The sequence below is a fragment of the Somniosus microcephalus genome, chromosome 33, assembly GCF_052327205.1.
Source record: "Somniosus microcephalus isolate GS21.2 chromosome 33, FLI_Smic_1.0, whole genome shotgun sequence".
Classification (NCBI taxonomy): Eukaryota; Metazoa; Chordata; class Chondrichthyes; order Squaliformes; family Somniosidae; genus Somniosus; species Somniosus microcephalus.
Window position 1 is genome coordinate 34,560,739 of NC_141019.1, and position 22,477 is coordinate 34,583,215.

General features: G+C 52.1%; 1 protein-coding gene across 1 annotated transcript in view; it reads left to right on the forward strand.

Moving 5' to 3' along the window:
- Window positions 1–18,924, forward strand: part of spmip11 (sperm microtubule inner protein 11) — a 66,267-nt gene extending 47,343 nt beyond the window's left edge. The window contains exons 4-5 of the mRNA XM_085972561.1: window positions 2,902–3,046; window positions 18,602–18,924. Coding sequence (XP_085828687.1) covers window positions 2,902–3,046; window positions 18,602–18,650 — 194 coding nt within the window. The 3' untranslated portion in view covers window positions 18,651–18,924. The remainder of the gene's footprint in view (window positions 1–2,901; window positions 3,047–18,601) is intronic.
- The last annotated feature ends 3,553 nt before the right edge of the window (window positions 18,925–22,477 follow it).

The following is a 22,477-nucleotide window of genomic DNA, read 5'->3' on the forward strand; positions in this document are numbered from 1 at the left end:
AAACAATAAAGCTGTGGAAAAAATGTTATAATTTTAAATAATAGACCACTTACCTTAAAGAATCAAGTCCTTACGTCTCCTTTTTATATTGTCTAAAAAGTTGAGGCCCTTACACACGGGCGAACCTGTCAAAAAGAAGGACCTCTGAACCCCTTGGAGGAAATGCCGGTTTCCCGCGCATGCGCTGTGCATGCTGAAATCCGGCACTTCCAACGGCCCCACGCGTTGGGACCGGAATTAATTACATCTAGTTCCCTCGTCTAGATCATCATTAATATATATTGTGAATAGCTGGGGTCCTCACTCAATCTCTCCCTCATAGGACAGCCCTCTCCTCCCAGGAATCAATCTAGTGAACCTTCCTTGCAAAATCAGATAGCAGTCACCAACCAGCAGTGCTCATTCATCCCTCTGCTGGTGGTGTACTTAGTCAAACAACAGCAGCCCAAAGTAGATTATGGTGTGTTCTTTTCATTCATTCACTGGATGTGGGTGTCGCTGGCAAGCCCAGCATTTATTGCCCGTCCCCTAGTCGCCCTGGAGAAGGTGGTGGTGAGCCGCCTTCTTGAACCGCTGCAGTCCGTGTGGTGAAGGTGCTCCCACAGCGCTGTTAGGGAGGGAGTTCCAGGATTTTGACCCAGCGACGATGAAGGAACAGCCGATATATTTCCAAGTCGGGGTGGCGTGTGTGTGACTTGGGGGGGGGGAACTGAGAGGTGGTGGTGTTCCCAGGCGCCTGCTGCCCTTGTCCTTCTAGGTGGCGGGGGTCGCGGGTTTGGAAGCTAGGCTTGTGTTCCCTGGAATGTAGAAGGTACAGGGATGATTTGATTGAGGTTTGTAGGATTTTGAAAGGAATTGTTAGGGTCAGATAGAGAAAAACCTTTTCTGCTGGCTGGGGAGCCCAGGACAAGGGTGAGATAACCTTAAAATCAGAGCCAGGCCATTCAGGAGAGAAGTTAGGAAACATTTCTTCACGACAAAGGGCGGTAGAAGTGTGGAACTCTCTGCCACTAAAAGTATTTCTGTGATAGTAGATTTGAGGTTAGGATCAGATCAGCCATGACCTTATTGAATTGCGGAGCAGGCTCGAGGGGCCGATTGGCCTACTCCTGCTCCTATTTCTTATGTTCTTATGTTCTTAAGTATTAGTAGCTCGGGATCAATTAATAATTTTAAATCGGAGATGGATAGATTTTTGCTAGACAAGGGTACAAAAGGATACGGAGCCAAGTCAGGTGGGTGGAGTTAAGATATAGATCAGCAATGATCTCATTCAATGGCGGAACAGGCTCGAGGGGCTGAATGGCCTCCTGCCCGTTCTGTTGAAGCTCTCTGATGGGAGCAGGTGCAGTATAAAGACAAGGATTATGTTTTTCCGTTTGGCTTGTCTATTTCCCATCGGAGTGCCCACTGAGTCACAGGGAGGCAGGAGCCTGACCATCAAATGGTCACCAGTGGGACAAACAAAATTACCAATTACAAACCTACAGCACTGTCGGAGGGGCGGTACTGAGGGAGCGCCGCGCTGTCGGAGGGGCGGTACTGAGGGAGCGCCGCACTGTCGGAGGGGCAGTACTGAGGGAGCGCCGCACTGTCGGAGGGGCGGTACTGAGGGAGCGCCGCACTGTCGGAGGGACGGTACTGAGGGAGCGCCGCACTGTCGGAGGGGCGGTACTGAGGGAGCGCCGCACTGTCGAAGGGGCGGTACTGAGGGAGCGCCGCACTGTCGGAGGGGCGGTACTGAGGGAGCGCCGCACTGTCGGAGGGGCGGTACTGAGGGAGCGCCGCACTGTCGGAGGGGCAGTACTGAGGGAGCGCCGCACTGTCGGAGGGGCGGTACTGAGGGAGCGCCGCACTGTCGGAGGGGCGGTACTGAGGGAGCGCCGCACTGTCGGAGGGGCAGTACTGAGGGAGCGCCGCACTGTCGGAGGGGCAGTACTGAGGGAGCGCCGCGCTGTCGGAGGGGCGGTACTGAGGGAGCGCCGCGCTGTCGGAGGGGCGGTACTGAGGGAGCGCCGCACTGTCGGAGGGGCAGTACTGAGGGAGCGCCGCACTGTCGGAGGGGCGGTACTGAGGGAGCGCCGCACTGTCGGAGGGACGGTACTGAGGGAGCGCCGCACTGTCGGAGGGGCGGTACTGAGGGAGCGCCGCACTGTCGAAGGGGCGGTACTGAGGGAGCGCCGCACTGTCGGAGGGGCAGTACTGAGGGAGCGCCGCACTGTCGGAGGGGCGGTACTGAGGGAGCGCCGCACTGTCGGAGGGGCGGTACTGAGGGAGCGCCGCACTGTCGGAGGGGCAGTACTGAGGGAGCGCCGCACTGTCGGAGGAGCGGTACTGAGGGAGCGCCGCACTGTCGGAGGGGCAGTACTGAGGGAGCGCCGCACTGTCGGAGGGGCGGTACTGAGGGAGCGCCGCACTGTCGGAGGGGCAGTACTGAGGGAGCGCCGCACTGTCGGAGGGGCGGTACTGAGGGAGCGCCGCACTGTCGGAGGGGCCATCTGCACTCTCGGGTGGTCATAAAAGATGCCACGGCCACTATTTCGTAGAAGAGGAGGGGGGAATCCTGGGGCCAATATTCATCCTTTAACCATCATCACTTTAAAAAAAAAGCGAATGATCTGATCATTGCTGTCTGTGGGAGCTTGCCGTGCGTAAATTGGCTGCCGTGCTTGCCTACATTACAATGACTGCGCATCAAACATTCATTCAGTTGCTCTGGATGCCCCGAGGAAGTGAAAGGCGCTATATAAATGCACGTTGATCCATCCTTTCTTTTCTGTCTGTCTGTCTTTCTTTCATTAGGGTGGGCCGGACTGAAAGCCAGGTCCCAGAGATAAAGGCATAGTAACCTTCCCCCCTGCCCCGTTTCCTCTCTATGGATTAACATTTCTCTCCTTTCAGCTCCCAACATGTTGTACCGAGAGCCTCTAACCATGAGCCAGCAGTACGGATGGTGGCTGCCACGGGACCCCGAGGAGAACCTGCTGAACATGGAGCCCTGGACTCGGGGCGTTCGCTACCCGCTGGCCCACAGCGAGATGACACGGTGAGCATGCTCGTCGTCATGGAGTCCTTTCCACCGCCCTGCGGTAGGATCGATGTGGGAGGCAGGAGGGGAGGCATCGAGCGTATGGCACAGAAACAGGCCATCCCGGCCCCTCGGGTCTATGCTAATGTTTATGCTCCACACGAGCCTCCTCCCACCCCTACTCCATCTCACCCGATCACCCTATCCTTCTATTCCTTTCTCCCTCGTGTGTTTATCCAGCTTCCCCCTTAAATACATCTGTACTATTCGCCTCAAACACTCCCTGTGGTAGCGAGTCACACATTCTCACCACTCTCTGGGTAAAGAAGTTTCTTCTGAATTCCCCATTGGATTTATTAGTGACTGTCTTATATTGATGGCCCCTAGTTCTGGTCTCCCCCACAAGTGGAAACATCTTCTCTACGTCTACCCTATCGAACCCCCTTCGTAATTTTAAAGACCTCTATCAGGTCACCCCTCAGCCTTCTCTTTTCTGGAGAAAAGAGCCCCAACCTGTTCAGTCTTTCCTGATAGTTATAAACCTCTCAGTTCTGGTATCATCCTTGTCAATCTTTGCATCTTCTCCAGTGCCTCTATATCGTTTTTATAACATGGAGACCAGAACCGTGCACAGTGCTCCCAGTGTGGTCTAACCAAGGTATATGGAGACCAAAACCGTGCACGGTGCTCCAAGTGTGGTCTGACCAAGGTATATGGAGACCAGAACCGTGCACGGTGCTCCAAGTGTGGTCTAACCAAGGTATATGGAGACCAAAACCGTGCACGGTGCTCCAAGTGTGGTCTAAACAAGGTATATGGAGACCAGAACTGTGCACAGTGCTCCAAGTGTGGTCTAACCAAGGTATATGGTGACCAGAACTGTGCACAGTGCTCCAATTGTGGTCTAACCAAGGTATATGGAGACCAGAACTGTGCACAGTGCTCCAAGTGTGGTCTAACCAAGGTATACGGAGAGCAGAACTGTGCACAGTGCTCCAAGTGTGGTCTAACCAAAGTATATGGAGACCAGAACCGTGCACAGTGCTCCAAGTGTGGTCTAACCAAGGTATATGGAGACCAGAACTGTGCACGGTGCTCCAAGTGTGGTCTAACCAAGGTATACGGAGACCAGAACTGTGCACGGTGCTCCAAGTGTGGTCTAACCAAGGTATATGGTGACCAGAACTGTGCACAGTGCTCCAAGTGTGGTCTAACCAAGGTATATGGAGACCAGAACTGTGCACGGTGCTCCAAGTGTGGTCTAACCAAGGTATACGGAGACCAGAACTGTGCACAGTGCTCCAAGTGTGGTCTAACCAAGGTATACGGAGACCAGAACTGTGCATGGTGCTCCAAGTGTGGTCTAACCAAGGTATATGGAGACCAAAACTGTGCACGGTGCTCCAAGTGTGGTCTAACCAAGGTATATGGAGACCAGAATTGTGCACAGTGCTCCCAGTGTGGTCTAACCAAGGTATATGGAGACCAGAACTGTGCACGGTGCTCCAAGTGTGGTCTAACCAAGGTATACGGAGACCAGAACTGTGCACAGTGCTCCAAGTGTGGTCGAACCAAGGTATACAGAGACCAGAACTGTGCACAGTGCTCCAAGTGTGGTCTAACCCAGGTATATGGAGACCAGAACTGTGCACAGTGCTCCCAGTGTGGTCTAACCAAGGTATATGGAGACCAGAACTGTGCACGGTGCTCCAAGTGTGGTCTAACCAAGGCATACGGAGACCAGAACTGTGCACAGTGCTCCAAGTGTGGTCTAACCAAGGTATATGGAGACCAGAACTGTGCGCAATGCTCCAAGTGTGGTCTAACCAAGGTATATGGAGACCAGAACTGTGCACAGTGCTCCAAGTGTGGTCTAACCAAGGTATATGGAGACCAGAACTGTGCGCAATGCTCCAAGTGTGGTCTAACCAAGGTATACGGAGACCAGAACTGTGCACAGTGCTCCCAGTGTGGTCTAACCAAGTGTATATGGAGACCAGAACTGTGCACGGTGCTCCAAGTGTGGTCTAACCAAGGTATACGGAGACCAGAACTGTGCACAGTGCTCCAAGTGTGGTCTAACCAAGGTATACGGAGACCAGAACTGTGCACAGTGCTCCAAGTGTGGTCTAACCAAGGTATATGGAGACCAGAACTGTGCACAGTGCTCCAAGTGTGGTCTAACCAAGGTATACGGAGACCAGAACTGTGCACAGTGCTCCAAGTGTGGTCTATCCAAGGTATACAGAGACCAGAACTGTGCACGGTGCTCCAAGTGTGGTCTAACCAAGGTATACGGAGACCAGAACTGTGCACAGTGCTCCCAGTGTGGTCTAACCAAGGTATACGGAGACCAGAACTGTGCACAGTGCTCCAAGTGTGGTCTAACCAAGGTATACGGAGACCAGAACTGTGCACAGTGCTCCCAGTGTGGTCTAACCAAGGTATATGGAGACCAGAACTGTGCACAGTGCTCCAAGTGTGGTCTAACCAAGGTATACGGAGACCAGAACTGTGCACTGTGCTCCAAGTGTGGTCTAACCAAGGTATACGGAGACCAGAACTGTGCACGGTGCTCCAAGTGTGGTCTAACCAAGGTATACGGAGACCAGAACTGTGCACAGTGCTCCAAGTGTGGTCCAACCAAGGTATACGGAGACCAGAACTGTGCACGGTGCTCAAAGTGTGGTCTAACCAAGGTATACGGAGACCAGAACTGTGCACAGTGCTCCCAGTGTGGTCTAACCAAGGTATACGGAGACCAGAACTGTGCACGGTGCTCCAAGTGTGGTCTAACCAAGGTATACGGAGACCAGAACTGTGCACGGTGCTCCAAGTGTGGTCTAACCAAGGTATACGGAGACCAGAACTGTGCACGGTGCTCCAAGTGTGGTCTAACCAAGGTATACGGAGACCAGAACTGTGCATGGTGCTCCAAGTGTGGTCTAACCAAGGTATACGGAGACCAGAACTGTGCACGGTGCTCCAAGTGTGGTCTAACCAAGGTATATGGAGACCAGAACTGTGCACAGTGCTCCAAGTGTGGTCTAACCAAGGTATATGGAGACCAGAACTGTGCACAGTGCTCCAAGTGTGGTCTAACCAAGGTATATGGAGACCAGAACTGTGCACAGTGCTCCAAGTGTGGTCTAACCAAGGTATACGGAGACCAGAACTGTGCACACTGCTCCAAGTGTGGTCTAACCAAGGTATACGGAGACCAGAACTGTGCACGGTGCTCCAAGTGTGGTCTAACCAAGGTATACGGAGACCAGAACTGTGCACAGTGCTCCAAGTGTGGTCGAACCAATGTATACAGAGACCAGAACTTTGCACAGTGCTCCAAGTGTGGTCTAACCCAGGTATATGCAGACCAGAACTGTGCACAGTGCTCCCAGTGTGGTCTAACCAAGGTATATGGAGACCAGAACTGTGCGCAATGCTCCAAGTGTGGTCTAACCAAGGTATATGGAGACCAGAACTGTGCACAGTGCTCCAAGTGTGGTCTAACCAAGGTATATGGAGACCAGAACTGTGCGCAATGCTCCAAGTGTGGTCTAACCAAGGTATATGGAGACCAGAACTGTGCACAGTGCTCCCAGTGTGGTCTAACCAAGTGTATATGGAGACCAGAACTGTGCACGGTGCTCCAAGTGTGGTCTACCCAAGGTATACGGAGACCAGAACTGTGCACAGTGCTCCCAGTGTGGTCTAACCAAGGTATACGGAGACCAGAACTGTGCACAGTGCTCCAAGTGTGGTCTAACCAAGGTATACGGAGACCAGAACTGTGCACAGTGCTCCAAGTGTGGTCCAACCAAGGTATACGGAGACCAGAACTGTGCACGGTGCTCCAAGTGTGGTCTAACCAAGGTATATGGAGACCAGAACTGTGCACGGTGCTCCAAGTGTGGTCTAACCAAGGTATACGGAGACCAGAACTGTGCACAGTGCTCCAAGTGTGGTCTAACCAAGGTAAACGGAGACCAGAACTGTGCACGGTGCTCCCAGTGTGGTCTAACCAAGGTATACGGAGACCAGAACTGTGCATGGTGCTCCAAGTGTGGTCTAACCAAGTGTATACGGAGACCAGAACTGTGCACAGTGCTCCAAGTGTGGTCTAACCAAGGTATATGGAGACCAGAACTGTGCACGGTGCTCCAAGTGTGGTCTAACCAAGGTATACGGAGACCAGAGCTGTGCACGGTGCTCCAAGTGTGGTCTAACCGAGGTATACGGAGACCAGAACTATGCACAGTGCTCCAAGTGTGGTCTAACCAAGGTATACAGAGACCAGAACTGTGCACGGTGCTCCAAGTGTGGTCTAACCAAGGTATACGGAGACCAGAGCTGTGCACAGTGCTCCAAGTGTTGTCCAACCAAGGTATATGGAGACCAGAACTGTGCACAGTGCTCCAAGTGTGGTCTAACCAAGGTATACGGAGACCAGAACTGTGCACAGTGCTCCAAGTGTGGTCTAACCAAGGTATACGGAGACTAGAACTGTGCACAGTGCTCCAAGTGTGGTCTAACCAAGGTATATGGAGACCAGAACTGTGCACGCTGCTCCAAGTGTGGTCTAATCAAGGCATATGGAGACCAGAACTGTGCACAGTGCTCCAAGTGTGGTCTAACCAAGGTATATGGAGACCAGAACTGTGCACAGTGCTCCCAGTGTGGTCTAACCAAGGTATACGGAGACCAGAACTGTGCACAGTGCTCCAAGTGTGGTCTAACCAAGGTATACGGAGACCAGAACTGTGCACAGTGCTCCAAGTGTGGTCTAACCAAGGTATACGGAGACCAGAACTGTGCACGGTGCTCCCAGTGTGGTAAACCAAGGTATATGGAGACCAGAACTGTGCACGGTGCTCCAAGTGTGGTCTAACCAAGGTATACGGAGACCAGAACTGTGCACAGTGCTCCAAGTGTGGTCTAACCAAGGTATACGGAGACCAGAACTGTGCACAGTGCTCCAAGTGTGGTCTAACCAAGGTATACGGAGACCAGAACTGTGCATGGTGCTCCAAGTGTGGTCTAACCAAGGTATACGGAGACCAGAACTGTGCACGGTGCTCCCAGTGTGGTCTAACCAAGGTATATGGAGACCAGAACTGTGGGCAGTGCTCCCAGTGTGGTCTAACCAAGGTATATGGAGACCAGAACTGTGCACAGTGCTCCAAGTGTGGTCTAACCAAGGTATATGGAGACCAGAACTGTGCACAGTGCTCCGAGTGTGGTCTAACCAAGGTATATGGAGACCAGAACTGTGCACAGTGCTCCGAGTGTGGTCTAACCAAGGTATATGGAGACCAGAACTGTGCACAGTGCTCCAAGTGTGGTCTAACCATGGTATATGGAGACCAGAACTGTGCATGGTGCTCCAAGTGTGGTAAACCAAGGTATATGGAGACCAGAACTGTGCACGGTGCTCCAAGTGTGGTCTAACCAAGGTATACGGAGACCAGAACTGTGCACGGTGCTCCCAGTGTGGTCTAACCAAGGTATACGGAGACCAGAACTGTGCATGGTGCTCCAATTGTGGTCTAACCAAGTGTATACGGAGACCAGAACTGTGCACAGTGCTCCAAGTGTGGTCTAACCAAGGTATACGGAGACCAGAGCTGTGCACAGTGCTCCAAGTGTTGTCCAACCAAGGTATATGGAGACCAGAACTGTGCACAGTGCTCCAAGTGTGGTCTAACCAAGGTATACGGAGACCAGAACTGTGCACAGTGCTCCAAGTGTGGTCTAACCAAGGTATACGGAGACTAGAACTGTGCACAGTGCTCCAAGTGTGGTCTAACCAAGGTATATGGAGACCAGAACTGTGCACGCTGCTCCAAGTGTGGTCTAATCAAGGCATATGGAGACCAGAACTGTGCACAGTGCTCCAAGTGTGGTCTAACCAAGGTATATGGAGACCAGAACTGTGCACAGTGCTCCCAGTGTGGTCTAACCAAGGTATACGGAGACCAGAACTGTGCACAGTGCTCCAAGTGTGGTCTAACCAAGGTATACGGAGACCAGAACTGTGCACAGTGCTCCAAGTGTGGTCTAACCAAGGTATACGGAGACCAGAACTGTGCACAGTGCTCCAAGTGTGGTCTAACCAAGGTATACGGAGACCAGAACTGTGCACGGTGCTCCCAGTGTGGTAAACCAAGGTATATGGAGACCAGAACTGTGCACGGTGCTCCAAGTGTGGTCTAACCAAGGTATACGGAGACCAGAACTGTGCACAGTGCTCCAAGTGTGGTCTAACCAAGGTATACGGAGACCAGAACTGTGCACAGTGCTCCAAGTGTGGTCTAACCAAGGTATACGGAGACCAGAACTGTGCATGGTGCTCCAAGTGTGGTCTAACCAAGGTATACGGAGACCAGAACTGTGCACGGTGCTCCCAGTGTGGTCTAACCAAGGTATATGGAGACCAGAACTGTGGGCAGTGCTCCCAGTGTGGTCTAACCAAGGTATATGGAGACCAGAACTGTGCACAGTGCTCCAAGTGTGGTCTAACCAAGGTATATGGAGACCAGAACTGTGCACAGTGCTCCGAGTGTGGTCTAACCAAGGTATATGGAGACCAGAACTGTGCACAGTGCTCCGAGTGTGGTCTAACCAAGGTATATGGAGACCAGAACTGTGCACAGTGCTCCAAGTGTGGTCTAACCATGGTATATGGAGACCAGAACTGTGCATGGTGCTCCAAGTGTGGTAAACCAAGGTATATGGAGACCAGAACTGTGCACGGTGCTCCAAGTGTGGTCTACCCAAGGTATACGGAGACCAGAACTGTGCACGGTGCTCCAAGTGTGGTCTACCCAAGGTATACGGAGACCAGAACTGTGCACAGTGCTCCCAGTGTGGTCTAACCAAGGTATACGGAGACCAGAACTGTGCACAGTGCTCCCAGTGAGGTCTACCCAAGGTATACGGAGACCAGAACTGTGCACGGTGCTCCAAGTGTGCTCTACCCAAGGTATACGGAGACCAGAACTGTGCACAGTGCTCCAAGTGTGGTCTAACCAAGGTATATGGAGACCAGAACTGTGCACGGTGCTCCAAGTGTGGTCTAACCAAGGTATAGGGAGACCAGAACTGTGCACAGTGCTCCAAGTGTGGTCTAACCAAGGTATACGGAGACCAGAACTGTGCACAGTGCTCCAAGTGTGGTCTAACCAAGGTATATGGAGACCAGAACTGTGCACAGTGCTCCAAGTGTAGTCTAACCAAGGTATATGGAGACCAGAACTGTGCACAGTGCTCCAAGTGTGGTCTAACCAAGGTATACGGAGACCAGAACTGTGCACGGTGCTCCAAGTGTGGTCTAACCAAGGTATACGGAGACCAGAACTGTGCACAGTGCTCCAAGTGTGGTCTAACCAAGGTATACGGAGACCAGAACTGTGCACAGTGCTCCAAGTGTGGTCTAACCAAGGTATATAGAGACCAGAACTGTGCACAGTGCTCCAAGTGTGGTCTAACCAAGGTATACGGAGACCAGAACTGTGCACAGTGCTCCCAGTGTGGTCTAACCAAGGTATATGGAGACCAGAACTGTGCACAGTGCTCCCAGTGTGGTCTAACCAAGGTATACGGAGACCAGAACTGTGCATAGTACTCCCAGTGTGGTCTAACCCAGGTATACGGAGACCAGAACTGTGCACAGTGCTCCAAGTGTGGTCTAACCAAGGTATACGGAGACCAGAACTGTGCACAGTGCTCCAAGTGTGGTCTAACCAAGGTATACGGAGACCAGAACTGTGCACAGTGCTCCAAGTGTGGTCTAACCAAGGTATACGGAGACCAGAACTGTGCACAGTGCTCAAAGTGTGGTCTAACCAAGGTATACGGAGACCAGAACTGTGCACAGTGCTCCAAGTGTGGTCTAACCAAGGTATATGGAGACCAGAACTGTGCACAGTGCTCCAAGTGTGGTCTAACCAAGGTATAGGGAGACCAGAACTGTGCACGGTGCTCCAAGTGTGGTCTAACCAAGGTGTATGGAGACCAGAACTGTGCACGGTGCTCCAAGTGTGGTCTAACCAAGGTATATGGAGACCAGAACTGTGCACGGTGCTCCAAGTGTGGTCTAACCAAGGTATACGGAGACCAGAACTGTGCACAGTGCTCCAGGTGTGGTCTAACCAAGGTATACGGAGACCAGAACTGTGCACAGTGCTCCAAGTGTGGTCTAACCAAGGTATACGGAGACCAGAACTGTGCACAGTGCTCCCAGTGTGGTCTGACCAAGGTATACGGAGACCAGAACTGTGCACAGTGCTCCAAGTGTGGTCTAACCAAGGTATACGGAGACCAGAACTGTGCACAGTGCTCCAAGTGTGGTCTAACCAAGGTATACGGAGACCAGAACTGTGCATGGTGCTCCAAGTGTGGTCTAACCAAGGTATACGGAGCCCAGAACTGTGCACAGTGCTCCAGGTGTGGTCTAACCAAGGTATACGGAGACCAGAACTGTGCACAGTGCTCCAAGTGTGGTCTAACCAAGGTATACGGAGACCAGAACTGTGCACGGTGCTCCCAAGTGTGGTCTAACCGAGGTATACGGAGACCAGAACTGTGCACAGTGCTCCCAGTGTGGTCTGACCAAGGTATACGGAGCCCAGAACTGTGCACAGTGCTCCATGTGTGGTCTAACCAAGGTATACGGAGACCAGAACTGTGCACAGTGCTCCAAGTGTGGTCTAACCAAGGTATACGGAGACCAGAACTGTGCACAGTGCTCCCAGTGTGGTCTGACCAAGGTATATGGAGACCAGAACTGTGCACAGTGCTCCAAGTGTGGTCTAACCAAGGTATACAGAGACCAGAACTGTGCACGGTGCTCCAAGTGTGGTCTAACCAAGGTATACGGAGACCAGAGCTGTGCACAGTGCTCCAAGTGTTGTCCAACCAAGGTATATGGAGACCAGAACTGTGCACAGTGCTCCAAGTGTGGTCTAACCAAGGTATACGGAGACCAGAACTGTGCACAGTGCTCCAAGTGTGGTCTAACCAAGGTATACGGAGACTAGAACTGTGCACAGTGCTCCAAGTGTGGTCTAACCAAGGTATATGGAGACCAGAACTGTGCACGCTGCTCCAAGTGTGGTCTAATCAAGGCATATGGAGACCAGAACTGTGCACAGTGCTCCAAGTGTGGTCTAACCAAGGTATATGGAGACCAGAACTGTGCACTGTGCTCCCAGTGTGGTCTAACCAAGGTATACGGAGACCAGAACTGTGCACAGTGCTCCAAGTGTGGTCTAACCAAGGTATACGGAGACCAGAACTGTGCACAGTGCTCCAAGTGTGGTCTAACCAAGGTATACGGAGACCAGAACTGTGCACAGTGCTCCAAGTGTGGTCTAACCAAGGTATACGGAGACCAGAACTGTGCACGGTGCTCCCAGTGTGGTAAACCAAGGTATATGGAGACCAGAACTGTGCACGGTGCTCCAAATGTGGTCTAACCAAGGTATACGGAGACCAGAACTGTGCACAGTGCTCCAAGTGTGGTCTAACCAAGGTATACGGAGACCAGAACTGTGCACAGTGCTCCAAGTGTGGTCTAACCAAGGTATACGGAGACCAGAACTGTGCATGGTGCTCCAAGTGTGGTCTAACCAAGGTATACGGAGACCAGAACTGTGCACGGTGCTCCCAGTGTGGTCTAACCAAGGTATATGGAGACCAGAACTGTGGGCAGTGCTCCCAGTGTGGTCTAACCAAGGTATATGGAGACCAGAACTGTGCACAGTGCTCCAAGTGTGGTCTAACCAAGGTATATGGAGACCAGAACTGTGCACAGTGCTCCGAGTGTGGTCTAACCAAGGTATATGGAGACCAGAACTGTGCACAGTGCTCCGAGTGTGGTCTAACCAAGGTATCTGGAGACCAGAACTGTGCACAGTGCTCCAAGTGTGGTCTAACCAAGGTATATGGAGACCAGAACTGTGCATGGTGCTCCAAGTGTGGTAAACCAAGGTATATGGAGACCAGAACTGTGCACGGTGCTCCAAGTGTGGCCTACCCAAGGTATACGGAGACCAGAACTGTGCACGGTGCTCCAAGTGTGGTCTACCCAAGGTATACGGAGACCAGAACTGTGCATAGTGCTCCCAGTGTGGTCTAACCAAGGTATACGGAGACCAGAACTGTGCACAGTGCTCCCAGTGAGGTCTACCCAAGGTATACGGAGACCAGAACTGTGCACGGTGCTCCAAGTGTGCTCTACCCAAGGTATACGGAGACCAGAACTGTGCACAGTGCTCCAAGTGTGGTCTAACCAAGGTATATGGAGACCAGAACTGTGCACGGTGCTCCAAGTGTGGTCTAACCAAGGTATAGGGAGACCAGAACTGTGCACAGTGCTCCAAGTGTGGTCTAACCAAGGTATACGGAGACCAGAACTGTGCACAGTGCTCCAAGTGTGGTCTAACCAAGGTATATGGAGACCAGAACTGTGCACAGTGCTCCAAGTGTAGTCTAACCAAGGTATATGGAGACCAGAACTGTGCACAGTGCTCCAAGTGTGGTCTAACCAAGGTATACGGAGACCAGAACTGTGCACGGTGCTCCAAGTGTGGTCTAACCAAGGTATACGGAGACCAGAACTGTGCATAGTACTCCCAGTGTGGTCTAACCCAGGTATACGGAGACCAGAACTGTGCACAGTGCTCCAAGTGTGGTCTAACCAAGGTATACGGAGACCAGAACTGTGCACAGTGCTCCAAGTGTGGTCTAACCAAGGTATACGGAGACCAGAACTGTGCACAGTGCTCCAAGTGTGGTCTAACCCAGGTATACGGAGACCAGAACTGTGCACAGTGCTCCAAGTGTGGTCTAACCAAGGTATACGGAGACCAGAACTGTGCACAGTGCTCCAAGTTTGGTCTAACCAAGGTATACGGAGACCAGAACTGTGCACAGTGCTCCAAGTGTGGTCTAACCAAGGTATATGGAGACCAGAACTGTGCACAGTGCTCCAAGTGTGGTCTAACCAAGGTATAGGGAGACCAGAACTGTGCACGGTGCTCCAAGTGTGGTCTAACCAAGGTGTATGGAGACCAGAACTGTGCACGGTGCTCCAAGTGTGGTCTAACCAAGGTATACGGAGACCAGAACTGTGCACAGTGCTCCAAGTGTGGTCTAACCAAGGTATACGGAGACCAGAACTGTGCACAGTGCTCCCAGTGTGGTCTAACCAAGGTATACGGAGACCAGAACTGTGCACAGTGCTCCAGGTGTGGTCTAACCAAGGTATATGGAGACCAGAACTGTGCACGGTGCTCCCAGTGTGGTCTAACCAAGGTATACGGAGACCAGAACTGTGCACAGTGCTCCAAGTGTGGTCTAACCAAGGTATACGGAGACCAGAACTGTGCACAGTGCTCCAAGTGTGGTCTAACCAAGGTATACGGAGACCAGAACTGTGCACAGTGCTCCAAGTGTGGTCTAACCAAGGTATACGGAGACCAGAACTGTGCACAGTGCTCCAAGTGTGGTCTAACCAAGGTATACGGAGCCCAGAACTGTGCACGGTGCTCCAAGTGTGGTCTAACCCAGGTATACGGAGACCAGAACTGTGCACAGTGCTCCAAGTGTGGTCTAACCAAGGTATACGGAGCCCAGAACTGTGCACAGTGCTCCAGGTGTGGTCTAACCAAGGTATACGGAGACCAGAACTGTGCACAGTGCTCCCAGTGTGGTCTAACCAAGGTATACGGAGACCAGAACTGTGCACAGTGCTCCAAGTGTGGTCTAACCAAGGTATACGGAGACCAGAACTGTGCACAGTGCTCCCAGTGTGGTCTGACCAAGGTATACGGAGACCAGAACTGTGCACAGTGCTCCAAGTGTGGTCTAACCAAGGTATACGGAGACCAGAACTGTGCACAGTGCTCCAAGTGTGGTCTAACCAAGGTATATGGAGACCAGAACTGTGCACAGTGCTCCAAGTGTGGTCTAACCAAGTTATACAGAGACCAGAACTGTGCACAGTGCTCCAAGTGTGGTCTAACCAAGGTATATGGAGACCAGAACTGTGCACAGTGCTCCAAGTGTGGTCTAACCAAGGTATACGGAGACCAGAACTGTGCACAGTGCTCCAAGTGTGGTCTAACCAAGTTATACAGAGACCAGAACTGTGCACAGTGCTCCAAGTGTGGTCTAACCAAGGTATACGGAGACTAGAACTGTGCACAGTGCTCCAAGTGTGGTCTAACCAAGGTATACGGAGACCAGAACTGTGCACAGTGCTCCAAGTGTGGTCTAACCAAGGTATATGGAGACCAGAACTGTGCACGGTGCTCCAGGTGTGGTCTAACCAAGGTATACGGAGACCAGAACTGTGCACAGTGCTCCAAGTGTGGTCTAACCAAGGTATATGGAGACCAGAACTGTGCACAGTGCTCCAAGTGTGGTCTAACCAAGGTATACGGAGACCAGAACTGTGCACAGTGCTCCAAGTGTGGTCTAACCAAGGTATACGGAGACCAGAACTGTGCACAGTGCCCCAAGTGTGGTCTAACCAAGGTATACGGAGACCAGAACTGTGCACAGTGCTCCAAGTGTGGTCTAACCAAGGTATACGGAGACCAGAACTGTGCACAGTGCTCCAAGTGTGGTCTAACCAAGGTATATGGAGACCAGAACTGTGCACAGTGCTCCAAGTGTGGTCTAACCAAGGTATACGGAGACCAGAACTGTGCACAGTGCTCCAAGTGTGGTCTAACCAAGGTATATGGAGACTAGAACTGTGCACAGTGCTCCAAGTGTGGTCTAACCAAGGTATACGGAGACCAGAACTGTGCACAGTGCTCCAAGTGTGGTCTAACCAAGGTATACGGAGACCAGAACTGTGCACAGTGCTCCCAGTGTGGTCTGACCAAGGTATATGGAGACCAGAACTGTGCACAGTGCTCCAAGTGTTGTCCAACCAAGGTATATGGAGACCAGAACTGTGCACAGTGCTCCACGTGTGGTCTAACCAAGGTATACGGAGACCAGAACTGTGCACAGTGCTCCAAGTGTGGTCTAACCAAGGTATACAGAGACCAGAACTGTGCACGGTGCTCCAAGTGTGGTCTAACCAAGGTATACGGAGACCAGAACTGTGCACAGTGCTCCAAGTGTGGTCTAACCAAGGTATACGGAGACCAGAACTGTGCACAGTGCTCCAAGTGTGGTCTAACCTAGGTATACGGAGACCAGAACTGTGCACAGTGCTCCAAGTGTGGTCTAACCAAGGTATATGGAGACCAGAACTATGCACAGTGCTCCAAGTGTGGTCTAACCAAGGTATACGGAGACCAGAACTGTGCACAGTGCTCCAAGTGTTGTCCAACCAAGGTATATGGAGACCAGAACTGTGCACAGTGCTCCAAGTGTGGTCTAACCAAGGTATACGGAGACCAGAACTGTGCACAGTGCTCCAGGTGTGGTCTAACCAAGGTATACGGAGACTAGAACTGTGCACGGTGCTCCCAGTGTGGTCTAACCAAGGTATATGGAGACCAGAACTGTGCACAGTGCTCCAAGTGTGGTCTAACCAAGGTATACGGAGACCAGAACTGTGCACAGTGCTCCAAGTGTGGTCTAACCAAGGTATACGGAGACCAGAACTGTGCACAGTGCTCCAAGTGTGGTCTAACCAAGGTATACGGAGACTAGAACTGTGCACAGTGCTCCAAGTGTGGTCTAACCAAGGTATATGGAGACCAGAACTGTGCACGCTGCTCCAAGTGTGGTCTAATCAAGGTATATGGAGACCAGAACTGTGCACAGTGCTCCCAGTGTGGCCTAACCAAGGTATACGGAGACCAGAACTGTGCACAGTGCTCCAAGTGTGGTCTAACCAAGGTATACGGAGACCAGAACTGTGCACAGTGCTCCAAGTGTGGTCTAACCAAGGTATACGGAGACCAGAACTGTGCACGGTGCTCCCAGTATGGTAAACCAAGGTATATGGAGACCAGAACTGTGCACGGTGCTCCAAGTGTGGTCTAACCAAGGTATACGGAGACCAGAACTGTGCACAGTGCTCCAAGTGTGGTCTAACCAAGGTATACGGAGACCAGAACTGTGCACAGTGCTCCAAGTGTGGTCTAACCAAGGTATACGGAGACCAGAACTGTGCACAGTGCTCCAAGTGTGGTCTAACCAAGGTATACGGAGACCAGAACTGTGCACAGTGCTCCAAGTGTGGTCTCACCAAGGTATACGGAGACCAGAACTGTGCATGGTGCTCCAAGTGTGGTCTAACCAAGGTATATGGAGACCAGAACTGTGGGCAGTGCTCCCAGTGTGGTCTAACCAAGGTATATGGAGACCAGAACTGTGCACAGTGCTCCAAGTGTGGTCTAACCAAGGTATACGGAGACCAGAACTGTGGGCAGTGCTCCCAGTGTGGTCTAACCAAGGTATATGGAGACCAGAACTGTGCACAGTGCTCCAAGTGTGGTCTAACCAAGGTATATGGAGACCAGAACTGTGCACAGTGCTCCGAGTGTGGTCTAACCAAGGTATATGGAGACCAGAACTGTGCACAGTGCTCCGAGTGTGGTCTAACCAAGGTATATGGAGACCAGAACTGTGCACAGTGCTCCACGTGTGGTCTAACCAAGGTATATGGAGACCAGAACTGTGCATGGTGCTCCAAGTGTGGTAAACCAAGGTATATGGAGACCAGAACTGTGCACGGTGCTCCAAGTGTGGTCTACCCAAGGTATACGGAGACCAGAACTGTGCACGGTGCTCCAAGTGTGGTCTACCCAAGGTATACGGAGACCAGAACTGTGCACAGTGCTCCCAGTGTGGTCTAACCAAGGGACACGGAGACCAGAACTGTGCACAGTGCTCCCAGTGAGGTCTACCCAAGGTATACGGAGACCAGAACTGTGCACGGTGCTCCAAGTGTGCTCTACCCAAGGTATACGGAGACCAGAACTGTGCACAGTGCTCCAAGTGTGGTCTAACCAAGGTATATGGAGACCAGAACTGTGCACGGTGCTCCAAGTGTGGTCTAACCAAGGTATAGGGAGACCAGAACTGTGCACAGTGCTCCAAGTGTGGTCTAACCAAGGTATACGGAGACCAGAACTGTGCACAGTGCTCCAAGTGTGGTCTAACCAAGGTATATGGAGACCAGAACTGTGCACAGTGCTCCAAGTGTAGTCTAACCAAGGTATATGGAGACCAGAACTGTGCACAGTGCTCCAAGTGTGGTCTAACCAAGGTATACGGAGACCAGAACTGTGCACGGTGCTCCAAGTGTGGTCTAACCAAGGTATACGGAGACCAGAACTGTGCACAGTGCTCCCAGTGTGGTCTGACCAAGGTATACGGAGCCCAGAACTGTGCACGGTGCTCCAAGTATAGAGTTTCAGTAAAATGAAAAGCAAGTGTCAGAGGAAGGAGCTGGGTTTGGGTGGAGGGGGGTGGGAAAGAGCCAAGATGGTGTAATGAACGGAATAAAGAAGGGAGCGGATCGGGGTAGAGAGGGGTTCCTGATTTCACACGTAACCCTGACTGAGCTGGGAGCCCCACCTGTGTCTTTAATCCCCACAGGTACATTGACCGCATGGCATTGACGAATCCACAATTCTCGTTATTCTGATCAAGTACGCTCGCCCCACTCTCCTGCGGAGGAATTATCGTTTACAGACGGAAGGGGGCCCAGAGGTTCCCTCCCTCCCTCCCGAATTTTACCAACGTCCGGTCGGCGCTTCTGATCCTTCCCGCGACTTGCCTGAAGGAGGGATGCGTCGAGGGGGAACCGCTCAAACACCTTGACGGCAGCAGTTGAAGAATGGCGCCGTCCAGACATGTAATGTAGATATACAATTCTGCAGCAAAAAAAAAACCCTCCGCAAATAAAAGGTAAATCTTTCATGAAATGGGGGATCGCGTCTGTACAATCGCTTTCCGCAAGATGTCACGCTAAACCGTTTATAAATCACCGCTTAGGCCTCAGCTGGGGTACTGTGTCCGAATTCTGGGCACCGCACTTTAGGAAGGATGTTAAGGGTCTTGGAGAGGGTGCGGAGCAGATTTACCAGAACGGTACCTGGGGGATGAGGGACTTCAGTAACGTGGAGAGACTGGAGAAACTGAGGTTGTTCTCCTTAGAGCAGAGAAGGTTAAGGGGGAGATTGACCAGAATGGTACCAGGGGATGAGGGACTTCAGTTACGTGGAGAGACTGGAGAAGCTGGGATTGTTCTCCTTAGAGCAGAGAAGGTTAAGGGGGAGATTGACCAGAATGGTACCAGGGGATGAGGGACTTCAGTTACGTAGAGAGACTGGAGAAGCTGGGATTGTTCTCCTTAGAGCAGAGAAGGTTAAGGGGGAGAGTGACCAGAATGGTACCAGGGGATGAGGGACTTCAGTTACATGGAGAGACTGGAGAAGCTGGGATTGTTCTCCTTAGAGCAGAGAAGGTTAAGGGGGAGATTGACCAGAATGGTACCAGGGGATGAGGGACTTCAGTTACATGGAGAGACTGGAGAAGCTGGGGTTGTTCTCCTTGGAGCAGAGAAGGTTAAGGGGAGATTGACCAGAATGGTACCAGGGGGATGAGGGACTTCAGTTACACGGAGAGGCTGGAGAAGCTGGGGTTGTTCTCCTTAGAGCAGAGAAAGTTAAGGGGGACATTGACCAGAATGGTACCAGGGGATGAGGGACTTCAGTGACGTGGAGAGACTGGAGAAGCTGGGGTTGTTCTCCTTAGAGCAGAGAAGGTTAAGGGCAGATTTAATAGAGGTGTTCAAAATTTACGAGGGGTTTTGATCGAGTAGAGAGGGAGAAACTGTTCCCAGTGGCAGGAGGGTCGGTAACCAGAGGACACAGATTGAAGATAATCGGCAAAAGAACCAGAGGGGGAGATGAGGAGAATGTTTTTAACGCAGCGGGTTGTTGTGATCTTGAACGCGCTGCCTGAAAGGGCGGTGGGAGCAGATTCAATAGTAACTTTCAAAAGAGGAATTGGAGAAATATGTGAAGGGGAAAAATTCACAGGGCTACAGGGGAAAGAGCAGGGGGGAGTGGGACTAATTGGAGAGCTCGTTCAAAGAGCCGGCACAGGCACGACAGGCCGAATGGCCTCCTCCCGCTGCTATTTCTTGTGTTTTATAACTTCTGTGTCCTTCCGATAATGGGGGATGTCCAGCAATCCAGGCGGGCGACCTCGCTGAACAGCAGCAGAAAGAGGCAGCGACAGAGCTAAACACAAACGCGGATTGGCAGCAGCAGGACTCAGTGTTGGCACGTGTTGGTTTAACTGCGTACATATGTACAGGGTGTGAATTGCATTGTCGGTACAGTGTATATCGTAGATACAAAATGTCGCCACTAGAAGGAGCTCTCTCATAACTTAACACCAGCAATATCCCTGCAGTTAATGGGGACATATTTTAGTCGATGAATTTTACACTCGTCCATGAAGGAGCATTAGTCACCAGGTAACGGAACTCGCCATTTCAGAGACTGGGTGTCAGCAACAAACACTCACGGTCAGATACAGAGTAAATAAAGCCCCATCAAACGCTCCATCAATCGCTCCCAGGGCAGGTACAGCACGGGGTTAGATACAGCGTAAAGCTCCCTCTACACTGTCCCCATCACACACTCCCAGGGCAGGCACAGCACGGGTTAGATACAGAGTAAAGCTCCCTCTACACTGTCCCATCAAACATTCCCAGGGCAGGTACAGCACGGGTTAGATACAGAGTAAAGCTCCCTCTACACTGTCCCATCAAACACTCCCAGGGCAGGTACAGCACAGGTTAGATACAGAGTAAAGCTCCCTCTACACTGTCCCATCAAACACTCCCACGGCAGGTACAGCACGGGTTAGATACAGAGTAAAGCTCCCTCTGCACTGTCCCATCAAACACTCCCAGGGCAGGTACAGCACGGGGTTAGATACAGAGTGAAGCTCCCTCTACACTGTCCCATCACTCTCAGGGCAGGTACAGCACAGGTTAGATACAGAGTAAAGCTCCCTCTACACTGTCCCATCAAACACTCCCAGGGCAGGTACAGCACGGGTTAGATACAGAGTAAAGCTCCCTCTACACTGTCCCATCAAACACTCCCAGGGCAGGTACAGCACGGGGTTAGATACAGAGTAAAGCTCCCTCTACACTGTCCCATCAAACGCTCCCAGGGCAGGTACAGCACAGGGTTAGATACAGAGTAAAGCTCCCTCTACACTGTCCCATCAAACACTCTCAGAGCAGGTACAGCACGGGTTAGATACAGAGTAAAGCTCCCTCTACACTGTCCCATCAAACACTCCCAGGGCAGGTACAGCACGGGGTTAGATACAGAGTAAAGCTCCCTCTACACTCTCCCCATCAAACACTCCCAGGGCAGGTACAGCATGTGATTAGATGTCGGCCTGCCTGTAAATATTGTCCTGGTGCAAACATTTAAAGGGATGGATATCCTTTTGGGGTCGAGCACCTGGCAGAGCTGCCATCCAGATGTGCCGTCACTTTTTGCCAAAACAAGATAGTTGGGGTTCGGCGGACGAGGGTTGATGGGGGGGGGGACGAGGGTTGATGGGGGGGATGAGGGGTGATGGGTGGACGAGGGGTGATGGGCGGGACGAGCGGTAGGGATGAAGGGTGCCGGGATTTCCACATCACGTCTGTCACATTTGGTAAGAAAGAGTTGCGTGTGCGCGAGACGGGGCCCTGCTCCTGGTGCACGTGCAAATGCGAATCGTGTCTGCTCGCCCGTGTGCTCTTGCTGCTGGTTTGTCAATTATAAAAATGACCGGGTGGTTATTCTCGCTCTCTCTAACCCTCCTTCAGCACCTCCAAGAACGTCCAGTCTAAACCTGAACCGATGGTCAACCCAATATCTCTCTCACCAAAGGTGAGTTTCCATCTCCCCTGGCTCGGTGGGTAGCCCCACACTGTCGGAGGGACAGGACTGAGGGAGCTCTCCGACGCACTGTCCGAGGGGCAGTACTGAGGGAGCGCCGCACTGTTGGAGGGGCAGTACTGAGGGAGCTCTCCGATGCACTGTCGGAGGGGCAGTACTGAGGGAGCACTGCACTGTTGATGGGGCAGTCCTGAGGGAGCACTCCGCTGCATGTCGGAGAGGCAGTACTGAGGGAACGCCGCACTGTCGGAGGGTCAGTACTGAGGGAGCTCCGCACTGTTGGAGGGGCAGTACTGAGGGAGCGCCACACTGTTAGAGGGGCAATACTGGGAGTGCGCTGTACTATTGAGGTCCTGCCTTTCAGATGAGACGTTAAACCGAGGCGGATGTAAAAGATCACACGGCAATATTGGAAAGAGAGCAGGGGAGTTCTCCCCAGTGTCCTGGCCAATATTTATCCCTCAACCAAAGCTATTAAGGGATACGGGGCAAAGGTGGGTATATGGAGTTGAGTCACAGGTCAGCCATGACCTCATGAATGGTGGAACAGGCT